The sequence below is a fragment of the Clupea harengus genome, chromosome 24 (genome assembly GCF_900700415.2).
Source record: "Clupea harengus chromosome 24, Ch_v2.0.2, whole genome shotgun sequence".
Lineage (NCBI taxonomy): Eukaryota > Metazoa > Chordata > Actinopteri > Clupeiformes > Clupeidae > Clupea > Clupea harengus.
Genome location: NC_045175.1, coordinates 1,647,662 through 1,671,022, shown reverse-complemented (window position 1 = coordinate 1,671,022; position 23,361 = coordinate 1,647,662). Strand labels below are relative to the sequence as shown.

At 45.0% G+C, this 23,361-nt stretch overlaps 1 protein-coding gene and 1 pseudogene across 1 annotated transcript; both read left to right on the top strand.

Moving 5' to 3' along the window:
* The first annotated feature begins 1,457 nt into the window (after positions 1–1,457).
* Positions 1,458–12,363, top strand: LOC116219377 (annotated as a pseudogene).
* A 2,563-nt stretch (positions 12,364–14,926) lies between these two features.
* Positions 14,927–20,599, top strand: LOC116219151 (cell division control protein 6 homolog). Its single transcript, XM_031562149.2, has 12 exons — positions 14,927–15,036; positions 15,919–16,198; positions 16,455–16,781; positions 17,162–17,361; positions 17,796–17,950; positions 18,094–18,200; positions 18,329–18,468; positions 18,736–18,836; positions 19,083–19,153; positions 19,411–19,586; positions 19,954–20,094; positions 20,435–20,599. Exons 2-12 carry the CDS (start codon positions 15,973–15,975, stop codon positions 20,522–20,524), a joined length of 1,734 nt encoding a protein of 577 aa, XP_031418009.1. The 5' UTR covers positions 14,927–15,036; positions 15,919–15,972; the 3' UTR covers positions 20,525–20,599.
* The last annotated feature ends 2,762 nt before the right edge of the window (positions 20,600–23,361 follow it).

Genomic DNA, 23,361 nt, shown 5'->3' with positions numbered 1-23,361 from the left:
CCTGCCAGAATCTAGTATACATGTTAGCAAGACTGACATGGCAGGCTTTGCCAAAGGACAGAAGCCTGGAGATGGTGATGTACAGAAAAAGAAGCGCCCCAAATCAATGGAGTTTCTAGACTCAGTTGGCGTGGACATAGAAGAAAGATCAAAAACTAAAAGAGAACTCTATAATGGAAAATTAAACTCTCTCAGAAGTCTGGATGTGAGTACGTCAAATGTTGACCTGGATGTGCCAGAAGCATCACTGAAAGGGTCTAGATTTAATCTGCTTAACCTGATATGAAGAATATCAATCTGCATATTATTGTATAGAGAGTCACTGTGACACAAATGGATTGACAGAACAACCAAAACCACTCACTGGAAAAATTAAAGGCCATGCACTGTGAAGCATCATTCATGAAGGAAATTATATTCTCTACAAAATTGTTTGTAAAAGTGTGCACTTACAGATGTATGTGTTAAATTGCCTTTGTATGGCTGTCTAACTAAGCTTTTGAACAGTTTCATATAGAACTTTTCATCAGCACAGTAGTTGATAATTTTGCTAGTCCATGTATATGTTGTAAAAAATACATTATGTATAAAGTCATGTATAAAGCCTAAAATATTATATTTTTGTTCTCATTGAGTATTTTGTAATTCCAATATGTTGTGTTGTTTTTACAAGTATAACAATGAGCAAATGTAATAAAAATGTATATTTCACCAGAAGCCCAGAACATTTTTTGTCAGTTGTGATTGGAGCATATAGGTCTGTGAGATGGCTCTGCTTATAATGTAAACACAATTAATTGAGTTTAAATATTGACATCTTGCCTGAAAGTAATGGACCCCTCAGATATATACTAGGCTCATTGGGGAGAAACTCTCAATTAAGAAGAGCTTGTCTGGACCAAATGTATCTGACTGCCACTCAGATAAACTATAGGGAGGTTTAGTGGTGTGAGTGTTTCTTTGTCATGTAGGACAATGATAGAATTTGCACTACAAATCAAAATTGTTCAAAAGACAATACTGTCCTAACATCATCTTGCAGCAAGTTGGGCCAGCCAACAGTCGGTGAGCAATGAGGCCTTCAAAGAAATATGCATTAACCTCTAGCCTATATGCTCCAATTTACCAAAGGCCAAACCAGGCCAACTCATGCATGGGGACACAGAAGAAGAAAAGTGCCACAGTAACCAATCTATATATCATTAAACACACATTATGCACACTGAATATAACCTTTGATTGAAACAGAATTTTACTTTTTCTTCATGACAAAGTGCATATGTAAACTTTCAAGTGTGGTGCTGTAGCAGGCTCCTGCTATTCGTTGGTTTTGGACACATTATGTGATAAATCTGAGTTTGACCAGATCCATAGAGCAAACATACTGAATAGACGTAACCTGCGGTATATAGGTGAGCGTGGGCAAAGGATGTCGCTGTTTTTCTCATTATTTTTTTTCCCCCGGCGACTCTCGGGATTATTCGGCAGTCTGCCTCCATTTTGAACATACTTCCAATTTCCGGGTTACTGGGAACCGAAGTCGGAGGAGCCACGAAGTGCGCGAGACGTAGTGGCAAGTAGCCCTAAACTTTACACTGCCACAGATTTGGAACTCACTTCGGCCTGAAACTGAACGCCGATTCCATACATCCATTGCTGTTCATCACCATGACGGTCAGTAACACTTACAGTCTTTGCATACACGCGGCAATGTGATGAGGAACATTAACGGTCGGTGACAATAACAATTGTTGCCAGCTAGCTTGTTATTTTGTCTCGAGTTTGGGAAGTTGCTCGTCTGACTGACAGCCATATGTTTCTGGAATAGTTACATGCTATCTTTTCGCCTTAGTTGTTTTGCCTTGTGTTGTTATGACAAGACTCGAAAAAGCCATGCTAGCTAATGTAACACTGGGTGCGTCGTTGACAGCATGTTGGTATCGATATAGCAGATGGTTAATAACAGACCATTAGGTAATCTGTAGGCTATTGTGTATGTTTGTTCGCAGGTATCGGCTAGAGATAGTGCACCTTTTTGCGCACCTTTCAATGCCTTTGCCAATCTGAAACGGTATTTCAGATGATTTGAACACACTCTACGTAACCCACTTGCCATGATTGCATAGCAGCCGTCGGTAGAATCTTAGTTGATTCAAGTGAGAAGATTTTGTGGACCATGGAATGAACGTTACAAGTCTACCTCAAATGCTGTCTTTCCATTATCAGTAGGCTACCTTATTTTTGCTTTTACAAGGGCATAAATTGACATTTAATTGTTGTTTTGATGTGTGGTCTTACTTGTCTTATTATGTCAGTAAAATATCTTATCAGTTTGACCTGTTTTCTGTTTAATAATTACGATTTCAGATTACGCAACATATTACAAAAATTGTATGACAGTCGGGTTTTCCATAAATTGCCGATAATGTCATACCTGGACGAGAATGCTAAACTCGTCGTTTTCCTTGTTCGCAATATTTTGTGTTTGTAGTTTATGCAAAGCATAGGGTGCCAAGTAACCTAGCCTAAAGTAAAAGTTAAAATCCTTACATTTCAACTGTAAACTTTCTACGATATATTTGAGACACTGCTGTTTTAGGATTGTGGAAAAAACTAATATAACTGTTAGTACAGTTGGGATGAATCTTGTTGCGCTCTGTAGATCACCTGTACCTTGCACCGTGCGTGTACATACTTGCACTGAATGAAGAATCTCCTCCACCCCCCCGACATGACTAAACCGGTTTTCTGAACATTGTGTAGGCCGACTCAACTGTGTTTATTTCATTTTAAAAAGACTGTAGTGGTGATTGATAATTCCCCCCAAAATAGTTCGGTAAATTCTGTTCATATGCTGAACTTATCACTTGTAAAAGACAATAATTAGACTTTTTTCAGTTGGCCAATCACAGTCACGTTTGCAGTATTTAAGTCATGCCACACACCTGCTGTAAAGCAAGCTGGCCTGGTGACATTCCACCAGGTATTGATGGTTGTGGGCAGGTATCATGTCTTCTGAGAAACCTGCTCTGACAGTCGGCCCAATGAGCGGCCCTGGAGTCTTTTGTTCCTCTCGGTAGGGGCAGGAGGATAATGGGTGTGAAAAGTAGAAGTTTGACTCATTGAAACAACAGACAAGGCCAACAGACAGAACTGGTTTGGGCACCGTTGAGCAGAATTCAGGTGAAGAGGGTGGGAGTCACAACCGCTCTCGTGAGCGGACTTAGCCCAGGTCTTTTCAGGGTTTTTTCTCACTTTGTGGTGTGAGAAAAATTAAGTTTCTCCTCTTTGTAATGACTTAGGCCTACAACCTGTTGACAATTGTGCTCCGGGAGATGTATGCTGTGTATGTAGGTCAAATATGTTGTGTGAGTGGGTGTGTTGAGTATACTGTTCCATATTGCTGCTTGTTTGTGGTTCAAATGTTTGCTTGTTGTATGTACTCCTGTCGTTGCGTGTGTTGCCCACGCACAGCCCTTTTTAAGATGCTCAACCCTGTCTCTTCTCTGTCTACAGTTGTGGCCCAGGTGTATGTGAGTGGCGAGAACGCAAGCACAGAAGTTGGGAGACTCTGGCCTGAGCGCTGCCTAGTGAGGGCACTGGGACGGCAGGATGCCCCCTCCACCACCCCCTCCCCCTCCGGGACCCCCACCACCCCCCACGTTCAACCAGGTCAGTGCATGCCAATCAACGCGGCCATGACCCTCCCATATGCGTTTACTTGGCGGTTTTGAGTTTTGCTGAGGTTCTTCAACAAAGTTTAGGGTTTTACCTAGAACCTTTTTTCATGCTTACTTAGGGTGTAGACTTTGAATACTATTGTGTACAGCTGCTGAAGAATTAGATTTGACCTTTTCTCCCATGAGTGTAATCATAAGAATTGTCATCATTACGTATGATTTAAGCCTTACATTTTAAGGTATGTTGTGGAGAGAAAATAAAATACGTGTAGTTCGCAGTTACATTTACAATGAGCAGTTTTCATGGTTTTATAGTCAGGCTCTCATGCCATTTTGAAGGTCTTTATTACATTATGCAGACATTTTATTTCATTCGTAACAAAATATCAGAACTGGGGTGTATATGAAGAAGGTTGGGAAATGGGATGATATTATCTTTCATTGTTCTCTAAAATTACATATTTACCGTTTGTCAACAAGTGTTATTTGACCACAGAGTTTCTTGTTATACGATCTGTCTATGACATTGAAGTTTTAAAAAAAAAATGTTATTGCCAACTGCCAAACTACTTTGCACGTTAATGATCTCCCAGTATAAACCTTTTAAACAAAGAGACGTGCTAACACTTTCCAATGATGGTGTTGGAATGCACGATCAAAACTTGACGCATAATGCTTAATGCATATCGCAATAACTGCAATAAAACATGTTGTGATCTCCTAATTTTTGTACCTTCTGAGCTTCCCAGCCGCAGCGGTGTGTAAATGTTTCTCACCGGTGTCTCTCGTAGGCAAACACTACTGCACCCAAACTCAACAGGGATGAAGCCAAAGGGCGAGGGGCGCTGCTCAATGACATATGCAGTGGGGCCAGACTCAAGAAGGTGGCCGCGGTCAATGACAGGAGTGCACCCATCATAGAGAGTAAGTCACACTGGAATACAAATAGAATCATTTTTTTTTGAAAGTTATTTCAATATACACACTCTCAAACAGCTGTAAAACAAGAAATATTGAAAACAATATTTCAAACTTTGTTTGTTTATTCATTTACTAGACATGCTCATCCAAGAAAAAAAAGCTCTGAGGGGTAACATGAGCTCTGGTGGCTTAGTGGTATAATGGCCAGATTCTATTGCACAAGGTTGCAGATTCTGTGCTTTTAGAGTAAGACGCTCTGGTAGTGTCACAGCACTCCTCTTCACAACCCCTCAGCTGGTTTACATCTAAAGCATTTAGCACAGCTGGTAGCACTTGCCCTCTGTTTGGTTGACTTGCGCTACTGTATCTGTCACCAAACAGTGGTTGACACCCTGCGTTTCTCTGGCTAATGATTGACCAACCCCGCAGGGGTTGTTGCACAAGCTGCCCGGCCTGCATTACAAGTACATGGGTTTTCCCTTGCCTCGCCCTGGCATGGCCTCTAAATGTATGATCTGAATGACCTACGAACTGTGAACTCTGAACTGTGAACTCTCCGTTTCCTCTTGATAACACACCGTATGCGTTACATCTGTCTGTTAGTGTTCACGTTACCATTCCTATTATCAACTGTAACGCTGCAAACGGTGAACAGTAATAGACATCGAGGGGATGTTCAACATGTCTGTGTCTAATGTTTCTACAGAATCTAAAGGGGGTGGAGGTGGATCGTCAGGAGGAGGAGGAGGAGGAGGTGGTGGTGGACCCATGCCAATGGGAGGCTTGTTTGCAGGAGGCGTGCCCAAGCTTCGGCCAGTCGGAGGCAAGTATTTCCCAGTTGGGTTTCCCCCTTGTAATCTACCTGCGCAGTCACATTGTCAATTTGACAAATGATTAGTCTTTATTGAAGGCTTATGAGCCAACTACCTTCTTAAAGGCAGAGTCCTCTAGCAGTCGGTTCAGTGTATGTGTGCTCAAAAAAACTCCAGTGTTTTTGTACACATTCCTGGCTCAGTAAATAAAATGGGAAACAAACATGGTGGCCTGGACCGAGCCATAAACAATTCCAGCCAATCAACACATTGTGTCAGGAGAATGGAAGGGAGGGGTGTCATTTTATTGGCTGTTGAGCTGAAGTATTAAGAACCTTTTGGCTGAATTGTGGACAGCATAAGAGTGTCAAAAACAATGACAAATGTAGAAAACTCTTCTCTTCTGTGTTCTAGTGCCATATAGTGTCTCTTATTGTCATAGTGTAATGTGCTGGTGTGCTTAGTGATGTTCATCTGTTGTGTTATGTTTCCTGTGTTCCCACGCAGACGGCACAGTGGGCAGATCGGCTCTCCGACCCCCCGGCTCTCGCCCCTCAGCTCCCCGCCCACCTGGTCGGGCCGCGTCCCCCGCAGGTCGTCACGGCGACAGTGACCGCTCCTCACCCCCACCCCAGCCTCGCTCCCAGCGACCCTCTCTCCCCGACATCACCCGGCCCTCAAACGGAGGCAGCTCTCTCTCATCTTCCTCTTCCTCTTCCTCTGTTGGAGGCATGAAGCCCAGCTCCTCCGCCCCTCCTCCTCCGCCTCCCTTCAATCGCCGCGGAAACCCTTCACCCAATCCGACGCCCGGCCCCAAGCCTCCTCCTAGTAACTCGTCCCATAGCCGGGACAAACCCCTCCCACGCACTCCGCACCATTCCACCAGCAACTCGAGGCACCCTCCCATGACGCGCTCGTCTTCCTCATCCTCGTCCTCCGTCTCCTTCTTCCGCTCCTCCGCCGCCTCCGCCTTACCGACAGTCCCCCTCGGGCGCCAACGGCGACCCGGCCCCCATGCTTCCGCAGAGGAGGAACTCGCTGCACAAGGGCAGCCACGCCCGGACCCAGGCGCCGCCCCCTCCGCCGGCGTTTAACCCATCAGGCCAGGGAGGACGGCCGCCACCTCCTGCTCGCGATCCGCCAGGACGGAGATCAGGTACAGTCACAGTGTTTGTGTGAAACACCCTTACGTAGGACAGCAGACCAGCTCTCCATCTCAAGAGTCTAAAACGGCTGAACTCGCTTGCCATTTGTAAAGTGGATGTGTGCATATTCGCAAAACCTGCTTACTGTTCAAGCATCATGTAGGTGTCATCACCAGGTGTCTTCATTTTAGCATAAAAATCATACGTCATTCAGTCATCAATTTTTTTTATCACTCATCATTTTGAATAGGAATTGAACAGAATGGCAAATTAGAAGCTATTAGAATAACTGTCCAAAAGGTGCTAACTTGTGATTGTACTTGTAACTCAGTTACCCTGTTCACTGAAAGTACTGTCTGTGTATACTATGAGTGAAGGAATGAAGCTTTTGACCTCAAACAGCAGGGCACTTGTTTATCAGGGAAAAGAAAAGGATTGTTTTAGTGGATGGATGTATTTGACGGCAAGGCCGCCTGGTTCCTCTGCATTCCGCAGGCCTCTGGAATATTCCGACATACCTTTGTTCTGTCATGGCGGGCAGTGCGTACCTCACTTGCCTTTACTTTTTCTCCCTCTGCCTTTTCTATCTCTCTCTCTGACATCCTTCTTGTGTGCGGTTGAGCTGTACCTTCTCTGTTGAGTATGGCTGAAGTGTTTCTGCATATCATGAAATTGCATGTATGTGTACTTGGCAAGTGGTTCACTTTTGGAACAGTTCCTCTGAAATAGTACCATTTTGGTCTGACCTTCCAATCATCTTCACAGACTAGCTACCACGGCTCAAGTAGAATTTAGTATCTGGACGCTCTTGCAATAGCAGTTTTGGTCGAGATTGGGAGCAGTCTGCAGCGGTTTAGTCTACAGGGTGTTTTTGTTGAGTATGCACTGTCCTGTCAGGACAGGAAGTGTCACAATTGTGCTGAGTGATTTTTATTGCCATTTACCTTTCCAAACAAAATACAGAGCTGGCCTGTATTGTACTCAAACCAGATTAAAAACAATTCAAGGAATTGAAATGATTTTGATTGCCAGTATGCCCAGTTTGTGCACCTCGGGGAAGTGAAATAATGTGATGTGAAAAGTGTTGCCGGTGTAATGTGACTGCGTCAGTGGTGGGAAGGAGGAGAAGGCATTAGCGTAGAAGCATCCAAGCCTCCAGGAAATGCCAGGATGCCAGCTGGAGTCGGGTACTGGAAAAGAGGGTTTCCATTGAGGACTTGCCCTACATAAATGTCACTGAGCCGTGATTAAGATGAAGTATGCGTCACCATACTGTGTGTGGTTATGATGATGCACAAACTGCGTAGAATTCTATTCGGGTGGAGTCTATACTTAATTTGCGGGTGAGATTTATGATTAGGATTATTTATTATTAGGATTGACCATACCCGTTTTGTATTTGGCCTAGTGGTGACTGTGGTATGGTAATATATGTATTTGTTTATATGTGTTGTTTTTCTTTTTATCCCTTCGTCTCCAAATGTAGCTCCTCAGCTTCCACCATCCAGCTCTCGAAACGGCAGTCGTGACGCACCCCCTCTCCCGCCCCCTTACCGGGTGCACGGCTCCGCCGCCGAGCCTCCTGCCCGCGCCGAGCCTCCCGCCCGTGCCGAGCCTCCCGCCCGCGCCGAGCCACCCGGCCGTGCCAAGCCTACACCACCCCTCTCCTCTCGGACCCCGGCCCAACCCCCGCCTCCCCCTCCACCCATCCGGAATGGCCACTCCACCCCTGTGAGCCACACCAGGAGCTCTGCGGGTGAGTCCCTTCCCTGGTACACAGTCACATGGTGTGATTTAGGTCTACGGGTCTTCACTTAATGGATGGTTTACACCTAGAATAGCTTCTCTGTGTGTTCACTCATGATTCTCATGTATGGATGCATATTTATATAAATATGTTGGCATTTTCCACAGTAAGGAATTTTGTGTGGGGATGTTGGAAAATACTTTCTTCAAGGGTATGCGTCAGCATATTGGTCACCATGAATATGTATTGCAGTGTAATATTCATGGTGATATAATTTTGATATTCTATATATACTGTATATATAAAACTAGCCTCTTCATTTGAAAACCCCCAGATATATGAACCTCTTCTGAAAACCTGAACTGTTCTGTTTTTGTGTGTGTGTGTGTGTGTGGAACAATAGAGGCTCAGCTCCAGTGTGTTTTACCCCTTCACGGTCGCTCCGAGGTTAAAAAAAATAACACTCTAGGCAAAATAACTCCTCAGGAATTCAAATGTCATGCCTGTTCACTTCCTCATCATTCTGAGAGCTCAGAGATGGTGAGCTCAGATAATTGTTTCTAGGCAGCACAGGACTCCATACTATATTGTCCCGTACTGTAGTCCGTCAGGAGTTTGACTTTTGCGGATTTCTGTGGCGTCTCCTGAGCTGCTACTGGTAGACCAGAACAGCCACCCGGTTGTAGCATAAAGCTCCCTTTATTTGTGGAGGCTGTGGCCAGTAGCAATGGGTGACCAGATGCCCATGGCAGAGAATGAGATGCTCACAGCAGATGACAAATGGAGGATCACACTTAGTATTCAGCACAAGAAAAAGCTAGGGAGCGTGAATCCTCGTTGTCGAAGAAGCGAACGAAACATGAAGCAAAACTAAATCAGCACAGGCGACAGCAGAAAGCAAGGCTAAACACGGGCGGGGCCTTTCCCAGATGGAAATTGGGGGAATATGAGGGACAAATGTTTTCAGAATGACGCCATAGTTACCTATTTTCTGCTGGACACGTAATTTAGCTTTAGCTAGAACATGGCCGTGGGCATAGTTACCAACACAAGTAACCTTTGCCCCATGTGAATGTTGAAATCGAATTGCTACCAGGATTGTAATTTTACATTTATGTGCCAAAAGCTAGAATTTATCTTAGTTATTTGGACCCAAAAGACCCGGTGACGTTACTGAGATCCTCCTACAGCTGCTGAAACTGATTGCCAATAAAAGTGTAACGTTAAACAAAAAGGCTTTGGGGATCATATCAGCCAACGACTAACATAGTCAGATTTCACAATTTACAGTCCATTAAAGCCATGACTCGTAGTTTTACAGACTAAAATAACTAAGTAGAATCTCTGAATATCTATTCAAAGTAACCTCATCACTTGACATTGTGGCTACTCCATGCTGTCGTAGAAGCATCTGACCGACACCGTACATTCTCCATGCTTGGAAAGAAAGGGGTGAGGGAAGGGTATTCAGCTGGTTGCAACCAACCTCACCGCTAGATGACACTAAATCCTACACACTGTCCCTTTAATGTAACACTATATAAACAATGTGCCACCTTGTGAAGTATGTTTTTGGTAGGCAACTCGTTTTAGGATCATTTTATTATCATTTTTTAATTTTGGTGGCATATGGTCATGCGAAGGGCCGATAAACACGTTGTTCTCACCTGCTGTCCAGGCTGTGCACTAGGTAGGTTTGTGGTCTAGGATGGAACACCCACTGAAAATGTAAGAAAAGCTTTCACAGCGTGACCTTTCCAATCATATCACCTCAAGGCATAATTTAGCATGTTGGCAAGTTGTATCAGAGCCAGCTGGGTTGTTGGTAGTATTTGCATGCTTTTTGTTTTAGACCATAACCCCTTCCTGCTGCTTTAACATAACCTTTAGTGTGAATGGTTAAGTAAGGGGTAATGTGTTGTCCGTCGGTCAGTATAGGAATATAAATCCCGATGGGATGAACAGGACTAAACATTATCCCGCTTATTATATAGTTACTTTCCAAAACGATAAGACATTCCTCCAAAATACCTCCCTTTAATTATTTTGTTGCCGTTTCGTGACCTTCTGCTAAGAAAACTAATTCTTCACGCAAATAGAACTTTAAAGCGTTAGGTGTTGCGTAAGCAACCTATTACTTGCTGACTTCAAATAACAATGATTTCTGTTAAGTTCAGTGAATAGATTCGTTGAATGTTCGTGGCCCATCCAAATCAATGGAACTTTTAGCAACATTCTGAGGAGCCGTATAATAATAGTGGATAGCTGTTGGATATCCCAGACCAGTGTGAATGGCCTCAAACTCATGACTTCACTCTGTTTGCTAAATTGTTTTGAACCCAATGTATCAGTTTAGACTATCAGGGAAATGATGCCCTCTGCATATCCTGTGATCTTTTTTTTCTCCCCATTCATCCTCTGTCTCTTACCCACATGCAAAACACCCCACCCCCACCCACAGTCAAACAGTCAACCACTTCCTTCTGATAAGCACCCACTGCACACACTACCCAGGAATACTATACCTGGCCTGCAGTTTTCCCTTTCTATCTCTCATTGCCTTTTCTCTCCTAACAGATGACTTTGAGTCCAAGTTCAATTTCCATTCCATTGAAGACCTTCCACCTCCCGAAGAGTATGTGCACTTCAGCAAGGCCTACCCAAGCAAACTGAATAGAGGTAAAGACTCTTGTCCCCCGCACCATCAGAGTTCACAAGGATACGTATGGTTTTGAAAAAGGAGCCAGTCGTTTAGCCAGAGCATTGTAACTAACCAAGAGGGGCGACGAGTATTGTAAGAGCCATTTGCAGGACGTTAGGCCTTGTGCCACAAAGAATGAACAGAACTGGTGGTTGTGTATAAATGAGACTGTGTTTGATATGTTTGGCTGGCAGAGAAAATGAGAGGATGTTCTAAAACAGAGCTTTGTTTTTGTCCACTTCCTGTAGGTATTTCCAGGGGAGCGCCTCCAGCACCTCCCATTTTCAGGTGAACAACTTTAAGACTCGGGACGAGGACTCGACCAGATAAACCAATGCACCGCTCCCTCGTCTTTAAAGGAAGAACAGTCTCCCCGAGTCAATCTGACTTGCCTGCTTTCTCTCTCTTTCACTTTATCTCTCTCTCTCTCTTCCTCTCTTCCTATTCCTACCTCCGTGTCACTTGTTTTCTCTCACTACACAGACTGTTTACCCAGAGAAGACACTCTTGACCACCAGCCCGAGCCCAAGACAATCATTTTCTGACCCTGTTTTTTTTCCGACTCGTCTTTGAAAAAACGGTGCTCTTGAACTGCGCCAACTGCACACTACACTTGAAGATAACAAAGCAGTAACAGACTTTGCCCTGCTTAAGGCCAATAGCGCTGGCGTCTTGTGACATACAAAAAGTCATGCCTGGCCCTTCCCTCCCCTGTAGTTGTATGGACTGGCACAGTCAACTACTTGGCCATGAAAATATACTTATTTATGATTGGAAGCACTTATCAACTAAATCTTCATGTGCTTCCCAAGAAAATAAAAAAGGGGCTGATCCTAGGGAACTTGGAGATGGAAAATGTGGAACTTATCCTGATCTTATCCTGATCTGATTTAGTTTGTTGGTTGGTTGGTTGGGTTTACTGGACCATCATCCTCATGGTGGTTCTCGCTGTGGGACAATCATTCCTTTTCAAAGATCACACGTTGCCTTTCAAATTCTTTGTCAATATTTAATGATATCGTAATTTTCTCTTCCCTGTCACTGTTGACACACACACACACACACACACACACACACACACACCCACACACGACACCACGGTTATAGCTTTGACACAGCAGTGCTGTAGGTCCTGTTGTTTACCTCTCTCCTTCCTCCACTGCACAGCTAGGGTTGTATAATGGAGTGGCACGCACGCCAAAACTCATGCCAGTGATGGACGTTTGTTGTTTGTGATATAGAGGGTGGATTCATGTCATGTCTGTCGAGTGGCTGGGTTGCATCTCAGGCATGGTTCCTTGAGTTGTTTGTCAAGATTATATATTTGCACAATGTTAAAATGTGTACACATTGGAAACGTATGCTTCGTAATACCCCATTCCCCCCCCCCCCTACCTGTGTTCGGTTGACTTTATATCTACGATCCACTCAAGTAAATAAACACTTTTATAATCATAATAAACTGACAAAGAAATCTAGGATTGAACGCATGGTGTCAGTGTTCACACTTTGAGTGGCAGTGCTCAAATATAGGATTATTTAGTGTCAATATTTGCATTGCTACTATGACACAATTGCTAAGCCTTGAATGGCTGTGTTGTTCAGTGATGCAAATCTGGGGAGATGCAAAACACTAAGCAGGTCATCAATCAAAACACTATTTCCTGCGATAACTCCAAGAATTTCTGTGAGAGACACAGGACTCGAAGGGGTGGACTAATTCTGTTTACCATTATGTGGCTAAACACTATAGGGCCAAAGCCGTATGTTCACCTTCATTAGCCTGAACACTATATTGCTGCTTTTATGACATTCACATTCCCAAGATGCGGTGATTTGAATTCGCAGTCCAGGCCAAACTTGCCAAAAAGATGCCCTAATCCAATGTGAATTAGCAAAGGACCTGCATGGCGGTCCATGGGTCTTATGCACTCTCTACCCACTAGGGGGCAGTGATGTCCTTTGCTCCCAGTCTCTCTTAGTGAGCACGAAAGATGTGACTGCAAATTCAGTACATGACTACTCTCTCTGGTTGTTACAGTCACCGGCACAGTTTCAGATTCCAGCAATCATTCCTCTTTGCTTTAAGTCAGCGAGTAGGCATGTAAAGAATTGTACCATTTTTTCAGGCTTTTCAGATACCCCGCTTTAAATTCTAATTTGTGTTTCGATTTACACTGATCAGCGTCAGTCTCATTATAAGGGGCATTGTCATTGTGTTTTGCCTCTGATGTGGAGGAAAATAAGGGATGATTTATTAGTTTGATTAAGTTTTTTTTTATATATATATAAATATAATTTCCTTTCCGTTGCCAATGAAACTATTTACCAATTTGCCTGGTGACTGTTGACCAGTTGTATCCTTACGATGTGCCGGTGGTCCAGGTTCTGTCCCCGTCGGTCTCTACAAGAAACCCCACAAAAATGCTTGCCATTGTGAACCTACCGTTGTGTTGTACATGTCATTGCTGTGATATACTCAGACCCATTTGATGTTTTTGTTCTGTATCTTTATGTTGTGACAGCGGCCCACTGTGGCTGGGTGTTGTTGCCTTAAACTTGTCTGAGATTATATCGGTACATGCAAGTTTTGCTAAATATATTCAGCAACAATAATAGTAGTAATAATACAATTTTGACAGCAGGAAAATAAACAATAATATGTACAATGTATGCACAATGCATATCTTAGTCATTGTTCGGTTTTTAAATAATGTAAAGTCTTGTAATATAGCTTATGAAAATAATGAGAGAGATCTCTAGAAGAGTTTTGGGCAATGTGAGAAACCTGTCGTCACTCATGATGTGATGTCTATAGAAACATATCAGCGCTGAATGTCTGGTCAGAGGTCAGATCAGAGTTCTTGCTTTCCTCTGAAATGTTCACCTGTTTTTGTTTGGTGTTTGTTAGCCAAGTCTACCCTAGCTTTAAACTCATATCTATCAATGTTTTATCATTTGAAATAAAAAAAATGGGGAATTGTTTAATGTCAATGACTGACTTTAGTGTCATCATTTCAGCAAGTAGAACAATATTTGAGTATTCAACACTATAACAACGGGGGTTCTTGTTTGAGTAACAAGTGATAAGCTTAGCAATGGGGACTATTGTGTACGTTGTCATGTAATGTGGGTCACGTGTCTGCGTCCATAGGGTTCATTCATTGTGTCGGGTATTGTTCTCTAGGGGTCCCACCACTCACGGTTTTCACCATTTTCATAACAAGTAGTGTGATACAACTGCCTAGGCTATCATGTTGTCTGTTTTGATACAGAAAACAGGAAAGTACAGTACACTACACTACACTACTAGTCCCATTGAGTTTTCGTGTAACAGAAAGTGGTGCATTTCAGGGTTTCACATTACGCATTTAACAATGATCGTAATTCTAAACAATGCTCAAATTGAATCATTTTGTCCGGTTTGATAGAAAAAAATGAAAAAAAGAACTACACCGCCAACGGAATAAAGCACTACACTGCCAGTCGCTCTGACTTTACATTTAAACGTAAGGGGTGCATTTCAAAAATGCACCCTATAATTGGGTACATTCCACTTCTGGCTACTGACTCATTGGTCATGGATAAACTAAAGCTTAGGTTCTGACAATGTGATCTAACTTTATATACACCATGCATACACGTGTAACTGTAAATGTAACAAACCGATCAAATGTAACAAAAGTATAATAGAGGCAGGTTTCTTTCATAGCCTATACGTCGAGCAAGAGTACAGTTCCCGGGAAAAAAAATCCGCGAAAATATCTGTTGACAATAGCTGAATATCCCGCCACGACAGCTGTGAGGCTGCAGTAGATCCCATTCGCTGCCTTTGTTGGAGCATAAAATGCTTTTAGCCAATAAAACGGTAGAAACCGATGACGACACCCTTGAGTGACGAATAGACGCCAGGAGGCGGTAACATCAGCTGAGGCATACTTAGTAAATTGGCGGCAGTTCGACAGTTCGACTTGTTTCACTGAAGACCTACTATATCGTCCCGAGAGGAGACGTACAGTGTGAATTAAAGGTAAGAATGTCAATGATGTTTGTATTAATTCGAGATAATATGTGCCTTTTTAATGAAGGCGTGAAGCAACTATGCGTTTGTGACTTCCAACTTATGTTAACCTGTTGCCAACTCGTTTTAGAATTATCGATAGCCAACTTTGGCGCCGATTTGGCGGTTATCAGCTTGCTAGCCCAAAGCCCAAACTTATTTCATTCAACTAAGTTAGTGAATGGTCATAATAAAATGACAGCGTGATGTTGCATATATTTGAAGTTAGAATAGCCTGTTTATTTTCTTGGGATTATTTTCTTGTGAATGGTTTATTTACCTGGCATTCGAGTTAGCATAACTGTAGATGGTCTTCAATGCTGATTCATTGAAACTGTGACTTGATCTCTGTTGACATGCTCAAGATTGTTTCAATATCGAAACATTACTGCCTTCTATTGAAGGTGAATTTAAAGAAATACATAAATTGAATAGTTGGCGCCACATTTCCGACGTAGCATTGTCCTTCCGCCATTTAACTGTCCCGCTACGTGGTAACACTTTCACACATCACTGTGAAGTTACTCCGGAGACCAAGAGAGAAGGAACTTGGAGTTTGCAACTATCTGCTAATTCTGGGCATGCTAAAGACCATGCTAATTTCGGGAGACTTTCATTGATCTGATCCTCATCACATTCATTCTGTGTTGATGCTAACTGGATACACGTAGCGTAGCCATCAAGTACCTGTCCTAATGTTGAATGTCACCCGATGCAATTCCTGCAATATTCTCTAACCTGTTAAGATGACTAATCTCAGATAAGTTCCTACTTATGATTTATCTTACTTGCGTTTGCCTCTAATGACCAAGGTATACTTGCCATTATGTAACTCCCCCCTTTCTTCTCCAGATCACCCTTCCTGTTGTCTCCTTGAAGTCTGTGGTGCGACACAGTGTGGAAAAAATGCCCAGCACACGGTCCCGGAGTCAGCCCACCCTGCCGTTCCCCCGGCGGAAGTCCTCCAGGGCCATCTCCTGCTCCAAGAGCTCCACGGAGCTGGAGCCAGAGGTCCCCCCTCCAGCAGTAGCCACGGTCCCGGCCCAGAGTGCCCCTGTCTCCCCCAGGCATGCCGCTCTCAAGGGTGCCCCTCTGTCTCCCAGACTGCCCCTGAGCCCACGTAAACGCATGGGTGGGTACTAAGCTCTACTCGGGGCTCGAAATGTTTTGTAAAGTTGATTGATCAACAGGAGCTGGGGCGACTTTAAATTGTGTATTTAAATAAAAATAAAAAACTCTGACAATACAGTCACAACTGTAGCTGTTTATATTTTGTATCTGTAGACCCAGCAGACCCAGCTTGTATTCTGTGGCTTGTTATCTTAAGAGTCCTGAGTGTAGAAGTGAGAAGTGACTGTAAATAAACTGAGGCCACCTTCTCATTTCAGGCGATGAAAACGGGTGCAACACCCCTCCATGTCTGCTGGGGTCGCCCCCAAAGCAGAGCCGAGTGGCCCTGACGTCCCCCCTCAAACTGGCGGCGTCCCCCAACAAGCTGACGCTCTCCCCCTACAAGACGAAGACAGGCTCCCCCCGCAAGCTCTCCTTTGACGAGAACACCCCCGTTTTCTCCTCCCCCACTCGCCCACAGCGGGTGGATTTCCCCCTCTCTCCCCTGTCTCGTCAGTCTCCCAAGAGGCAGGAGACGCCCTGCAAGAGCCCTCGTGTTCGGCCCGAGGGGAAAGCTGTGAGCACCCGTCTCTTCTCCGAACAGAGTAAGTTCCACCTTTTGACATGGTTATGAATCCATACTCATGCTCCTATTCACTGTCCATTCACCTCTATGGTCAATATGTAGTCTATGGGATATCTTGAATGCACTATTCAAAGTGCATTAGTACAAAAATGGCCAGTGTTTGACTATATATATATATATATATATATATATATATATATAAATCACACACACACACACACACACCATCCTGACCTGGGCCAGCATGTATCAGCATGAACACACTAGTTACAGTACTTAATGTGTAGTAATATAATGTATTCGTATGACTGTAATACATGCGTGTGTCTCATTTATGGCATACACAGATGTCTGAAATAAGCCGTTGCTAACCCTGGTCTGTCATTTCACCTCTCATAGAGTCTCAGTACCAGAGTGTGAAGCAGGCTCTCCACACCGCCGTGCCCGAGCGGCTGCACTCACGCGAGGCTGAGCGGGCCGCCATCGTGTCCTTCCTGGAGTCCCACGTCGTGCCGGGTCTCCCCTCCAGCCTCTACGTCTCCGGCGCCCCCGGCACGGGCAAGACCGCGTGCCTCAACTGTGTGCTCCAGGAGAGAGAGGTGAGTGGGGCACACATCCTGCCAGGACTGGACAGTCTCTTCCCTTTTTCTTTGAGGGGGGTGGTGATTTTATATTCAACATCACATATTAGATAATAATATAGAACTGTAGAATTGCAAAGTTCAAAGTACTTAATTTGTCACAAAAACGAGACAGTAGAGGCAGCAACAGACAGCTGGACATTAACTGCCACAGCTAAATAATAATAAATAGATAATGTTAAGTGTAGAATTGCAATCTCAATTGTTAAAGATAATTGGCTTGTTCTTGTAGACAAACCTAAATATTTAGTTTTTGGGGCTTCCTAAGATTGTATGTGGCTTGCTGTGAGCATAAGTCCTGTGAATCTCTTATAAAAGGTGCTCATTATTTTTAAAAGCTTTGTCGAGTTTGGTTACATTTCTAGTTGAATTGACTCTCTCTCCCTCCTCAGGATCTGCTGAAGGGCGTGCAGAAGGTGGTGATTAACTGCATGACGCTGCGCAGCTCCCACTCCATCTTCCCCCTGCTGGCCGAGAAACTGGGGGGCACGCGGGGCCACAGCGAGGGCCGACTGCAGAAGCTCCTCACCAGCAGCGGCCCCACTGTGTAAGAGCTGCCAGCATTCATTCATATCGCCGTGCCAACCAAGCTAAGCCTTTGAGGGGCCCGCAAAGTGACCTGTACGCGTGTTTGTCCGATATTTTAATCTAATGGTCTTCTTCTGCCTCCCTGTGTTTGCTTACCCATAGCCTGCTGGTTCTGGACGAGATGGATCAGTTAGACAGCAAATGCCAGGATGTTCTGTACACCATCTTTGAGTGGCCCTACCTCCCTCGATCCCGCCTGTGTCTTATCGGTGAGTGTTCGGTGGTCTCGGTGTGAGTGAATGTTTGCTGTTGTGTTGGGAGGAGTGGCGGTTCTGGTTTGGACAGATCTGGGATCTGTGTGTCGAGACGCTCTGCTAATGCTACTTCTCATCTGCAGGCATTGCCAACGCTCTGGACCTGACGGACCGCATCCTGCCTCGGCTCCAGGCGAACCCCCACTGCCGCCCCCAGCTGCTGCACTTCCCTCCCTACAGCAGGCAGGAGCTCACCGCTATTGTGCAGGACCGCCTCACACAGGTACGGCAAGCCTGAGAGCTCAATAATGCATGTCGCTTGATGCATGTCTTTGTGCAAGTAAAGCACGGCACGCAGATATTTGAGTTTTGTGTTTTTACTCATTATGTAGCTCTCCTATCTGTACTGGTCCATTAGTTTATCTATTAATTCCTTTTAATTACATTCAGAAGTCTTACATATGTATTTGCCAATGGTAGATGGGTACGGCATGTGATTATAGTTCAAACTACAATTAGTAAATGTATTAAAACCTCCTCCGTCTTCCAGGTGGGTGGGGATGGAGTGCTGGATGCAGCAGCCGTTCAGTTCTGTGCCAGAAAGGTGTCCGCCGTGTCGGGAGACGCGCGTAAAGTCCTGGACATCTGCAGGTGAGTCAGCCTGCCAGATGTGGCCAAATTCTCATTGCTGAAGTCTGTCCTCTTTTTAAAAACACCTGAGTAATAATCGAATGTTGAAGTCACGGTTTATAATCATCTTGCCACAAAGTAGTGCTGATGGTATTTGTTTAACCGTAGTTGGTCTTAATTCGAACAGACTGAAAAACCATTTCCCCAGTATTCACATAGGGCCTGTACAGAAGTCACACTGCTAACTGTCTCTTGTTTCTCTTTCAGGCGAGCAGTTGAAATGGTCGAGTCTAACGAAAGGTCAAAGAAGTCGTCGGATCCTACCGCCGACGCCAAAGGTAAAAGCTGTGGCACAAGGGCATCCCTGTAACAGAACCAAACATGTCGGCCATCAGAAGTGTTGAGTTTAAAGAATAGCGGGGGGAATCATGAGTTAGCCACAGATTTCTGTTTAGCTCTGGGGAAACTCATGAACCTATGAAAACACTCGGCAGTGAAAATGTAGATTGCCACTGAACTACATTGTTGACTCCTCTTTAAACGACCTGCAGAGCAATGTCTCACTCCTGTCCCCGTTCTTCCCTCCCCTCTCCAGCGGTCCGTGTGAGCGTGCCCCAGGTAGCGCGGGTGCTGTCGGAGGTGTACGGCGACCGCATGGTCAGCGGCAGCGGGTCCGAGGGCGAGAGCTTCCCCCTGCAGCAGAAGCTCCTGGTCTGCTGCTTGCTGCTGCTCACACGCAGCGGGAAGAGCCGGGAGATCCCCCTGGGCAAGGTGAGACCCGCTCATACCAGATGTGGTGGCGCCATGATGGCTTTTATGTCCCATAGTATGAGGACTGATATGGCAGTGAATGGCTTTACCAGACTTGATATTCTTCGTGGTTTGTATGGGAGGCAAATTAGGATGGTAGATTTAAGTATAGGGAAGGACTGATCCCGTGAGGAATGGTGTGCATAGTGAGAACATGGAATAGTCTGGATTAGTGCAATGTCCTTCCCTTAAGGACGATCACTCATCAGTTATGGTCTCATTAGAGGATGCTGTGAATACGGTGCCTCTTGCTTAGATGCATGGATCAGAAGTCTTGAGTTAAACGTTTTGAGTTGAGCTGCAGCTAACGGTGGGTTTCTGTGTGCAGCTGTCGGAGGCCTACGCCAGACTGTGTGCCCAGCGGCAGGTGGGGGGCGTGGGGCAGGGCGAGTGCCTCTCCCTCTGCAGCCTGCTGGAGAGCCAGGGCATCTTCTCCCTCAAGAAGGCCAAGGAGGCCCGTCTCACTAAGGTATTTACACATGCACTCCTACCTACCTACCTATCTATCCTACCTCCCATCATAAGCCTTTAGGATTGTGTCTAACGCACACACGCACGCACGCACGCGCGCGCGCGCGCGCACCCCTCCTACCTACCCACCGTACCTCACATCATAATCCTTAACATTATAAGGATTGTCACACACACACACACACACACACACACACATAGCCCCTCACTCACCGAGACATGAGTCGATCCTTCATTTGATGGACTCGTACTCGATTTACTCTTGTGTGCTTAAACATTTCCATTGTCTGCTCGAAGTTGTGGTCCGAATCTTAGTTTGTCCCTGTCTTGTTCCTCAGGTGTCTCTGAAGATCGAGGAGAAGGATGTGGAGAACGCTCTGAAAGACCGCGCTCTCCTGGGTAGCATCCTAGCAGCGGGGCTTCCCTGAACACGTGTAAATACACACGGTCCTCACTCACCCCGCACCCAATAACGTTCAATTCCTCGCAGATATTTATTTTTTTATTCTGTATATTTTTGTAAATGACTTTTCTTGGACATTTTTTTATTTGTCCATGTGGTTGCCTGGATAGATGATGCATAGGGAGTTGCTGTTATAGGCACATATAGCAGGTACATGGTACGAGTACCTACTGGCCAGATATTTCAAGGTGAAGCGTCAGTTTCTCTTTAAGGGGATCATCTGAGATTTGTTTTATTTTTGAATTTTTATTGTATAGCATTTCTATGAAATTTGGATCTCAAAAGGTTTTGCTTTTGTTTTTTGACGACCTCTGTGTCATACTTGTCATAACGTGTATTTTTTTTTTATTATTATTTTAAATAAGTGGTTTTATGGTGTTACCCCATTTTGTGACATGCAGTAAATGTGTATTTTGACTCATTGAAATAAATGTACACAACCTTGAGGCGTCCAACTGCTGTAATTGTTTATTTGTAGTAGTAGGCCTGTGTGCTCGTGTTAAACTGAAATCTGTAACACTAAATCAGAATCAGAATTCTTTTAATGGCCAAGTATATTTACATATATAGGAAATTATCTTGGTGGTTGGTGCATAGGACATAAAACACATAACATAACAACAAAATAGCAAAAACAAGAATAAAAGACAAATACAGAATATTAAATAATAATAAATAATTGTGAATTGGAATTGGCAAACCCAGAGTCAGTGTGATGCAGGGGGCTTGTTTGTAAGCACCACTGCCGTGGGGAAAAAACTGTTCAGGTGGCGCGAGGTTTTGGTCTTTATAGCCCGGAACCTTCTGCCAGATGGGAGTCTTTGGAATAGGTGGTGACCGGGATGGGAAGGATCAGCGATGATCTTGCCTGCTCTCTTGCTGGTCCTGGAGTGGAACAGGTCTAGGAGAGACGGCAGGTCGCAGCCGATGACCTTCTCGGCTGACCGAATGATCCGCTGCAGTCTGCCTTTGTCCTTTGCAGTAGAGGCAGCGAACCAGATGGTAATAGATGAGGTGAGGATTGACTCAATGATGGCTGTGTAGAACTCGACCATCACTTTCTGCGGCATGTTGAATTTTTTTAGCTGCCGAAGGAAGAACATCCTTTGCTGGGCCTTCTTGATTGTGGAGGTGATGTTCTCCGCCCACCTTAGGTCCTGTGCCATAATTGTTCCCAGGAATCTGAAAGACTCCACAGTGTTAACTGGGGAGTCACACATGATGAGGGGGATGGTTGGGGCTGGGATCCTCCTGAAGTCTGCTACCATCTCTACTGTTTTACAGGTGTTCAGCTCCAGGTGATTCTGGCTGCACCAGAAAGCCAGGCTGTCAACTTCTTTTCTGTAGGCTGCCTCGTCCCCATTGGAGATTAGTCCAATGAGGGTTGTGTCATCCGCAAATTTAAGGAGTTTGACAGAGGGGTGGCTGGAGGTGCAGTTGTTGGTGTAGAGGGAGAAGAGTAAAGGAGAGAGCACACAGCCTTGTGGGGCTCCAGTGCTGATGGTCCGGGGCTCCGAGACAAGCTTGCCCAGCCTCACACGCTGCTTCCTGTCTGACAGGAAGTCAGTGATCCACCTGCAGGTGGGCTCAGGCACGCTCAGCTGTGTTAGCTTGTCTTGGAGGAGAGCTGGGGCGATGGTGTTGAATGCGGAGCTGAAATCCACAAACAGGATCCTGGCGTAGGTGCCGGGGGAATCAAGGTGCTGGAGGATGAAGTGGAGTCCCATGTTAATTGCGTCATCTACAGACCTGTTGGCTCTGTAGGCAAACTGCAGTGGGTCGAGGAGGTGGTTGGTGATGGCCTTGAGGTGGGTCAGCACGAGGCGCTCAAAGGTCTTCATTACCACAGAGGTCAGGGCGACTGGTCTATAGTCATTAAGGCCTGTGATCCTCTGCTTTTTGGGAACGGGGATGATGGTGGAGGTTTTAAAGCAGGCAGGGACCACGCATTCAGCCAGTGAGGTGTTAAAGATGTCCGTGAACACTGGAGACAGCTGATCCGCACAGTACCTTAGTGTGGAGGGAGAGACAGCATCTGGTCCAGCTGCTTTGCGGGGGTTCTGTCTTTTTAAGAGCTTATTGACATCCCTCTCCTGAATGGAGAGAGGTGTGATGGGGGGGAGAGGGCTGTCTGGGATAATTCTGTGGGAGAGGGTGGAGTCTTTGTCCAGGCTGGGAAGAGTAGATGTGATGTGACTGGTCCATTGTCTGTCGAATCTACAGTAGAAGTCATTCAGATCATTTGCCAGTCTAAGGTCTTCCATAGAGTGGGGGTATTTGGTTTTGCAGCCTGTGATCACCTGAAGGCCTTTCCAGACTGACGAGGAGTCATTGGCTGCAAATTGATGTTCCAACTTCTTAGAGTACTGTCGTTTGGCCTCCTTAATCTCCTTGCCAAAAGAGTATTTCGCCAGTCTGAACCTATCCTTGTCCCCACTCTTGAAAGCCTCCTCCTTCTCCAAACGAAGCTGTTTGAGTCTTGCAGTGAACCAAGGCTTGTCGTTGTTGTAGATAACCCTGGTGCGTGTTGGAATACAGCTGTCCTCGCAGAAGCTAATGTATGACGTCACAGCCTCTGTATATTCGTCCAGACTGCTGGAAGAAGTTCTAAAAATGTCCCAGTCTTTGTCATCCAGGCAGCCACGCAGCTCCTCCACAGCTTCTCTGTTGTTCCAGTTTTTTGTTCTCCGCACAGCAGGTTTAGAAATTTAAAGTTTTTGTCTGTAAGCCGGGATCAGGTGAATAAGAGCGTGGTCGGATAGCCCCAGAGCAGCGTGTGAAACTGCATGATAAGCCCTGCTG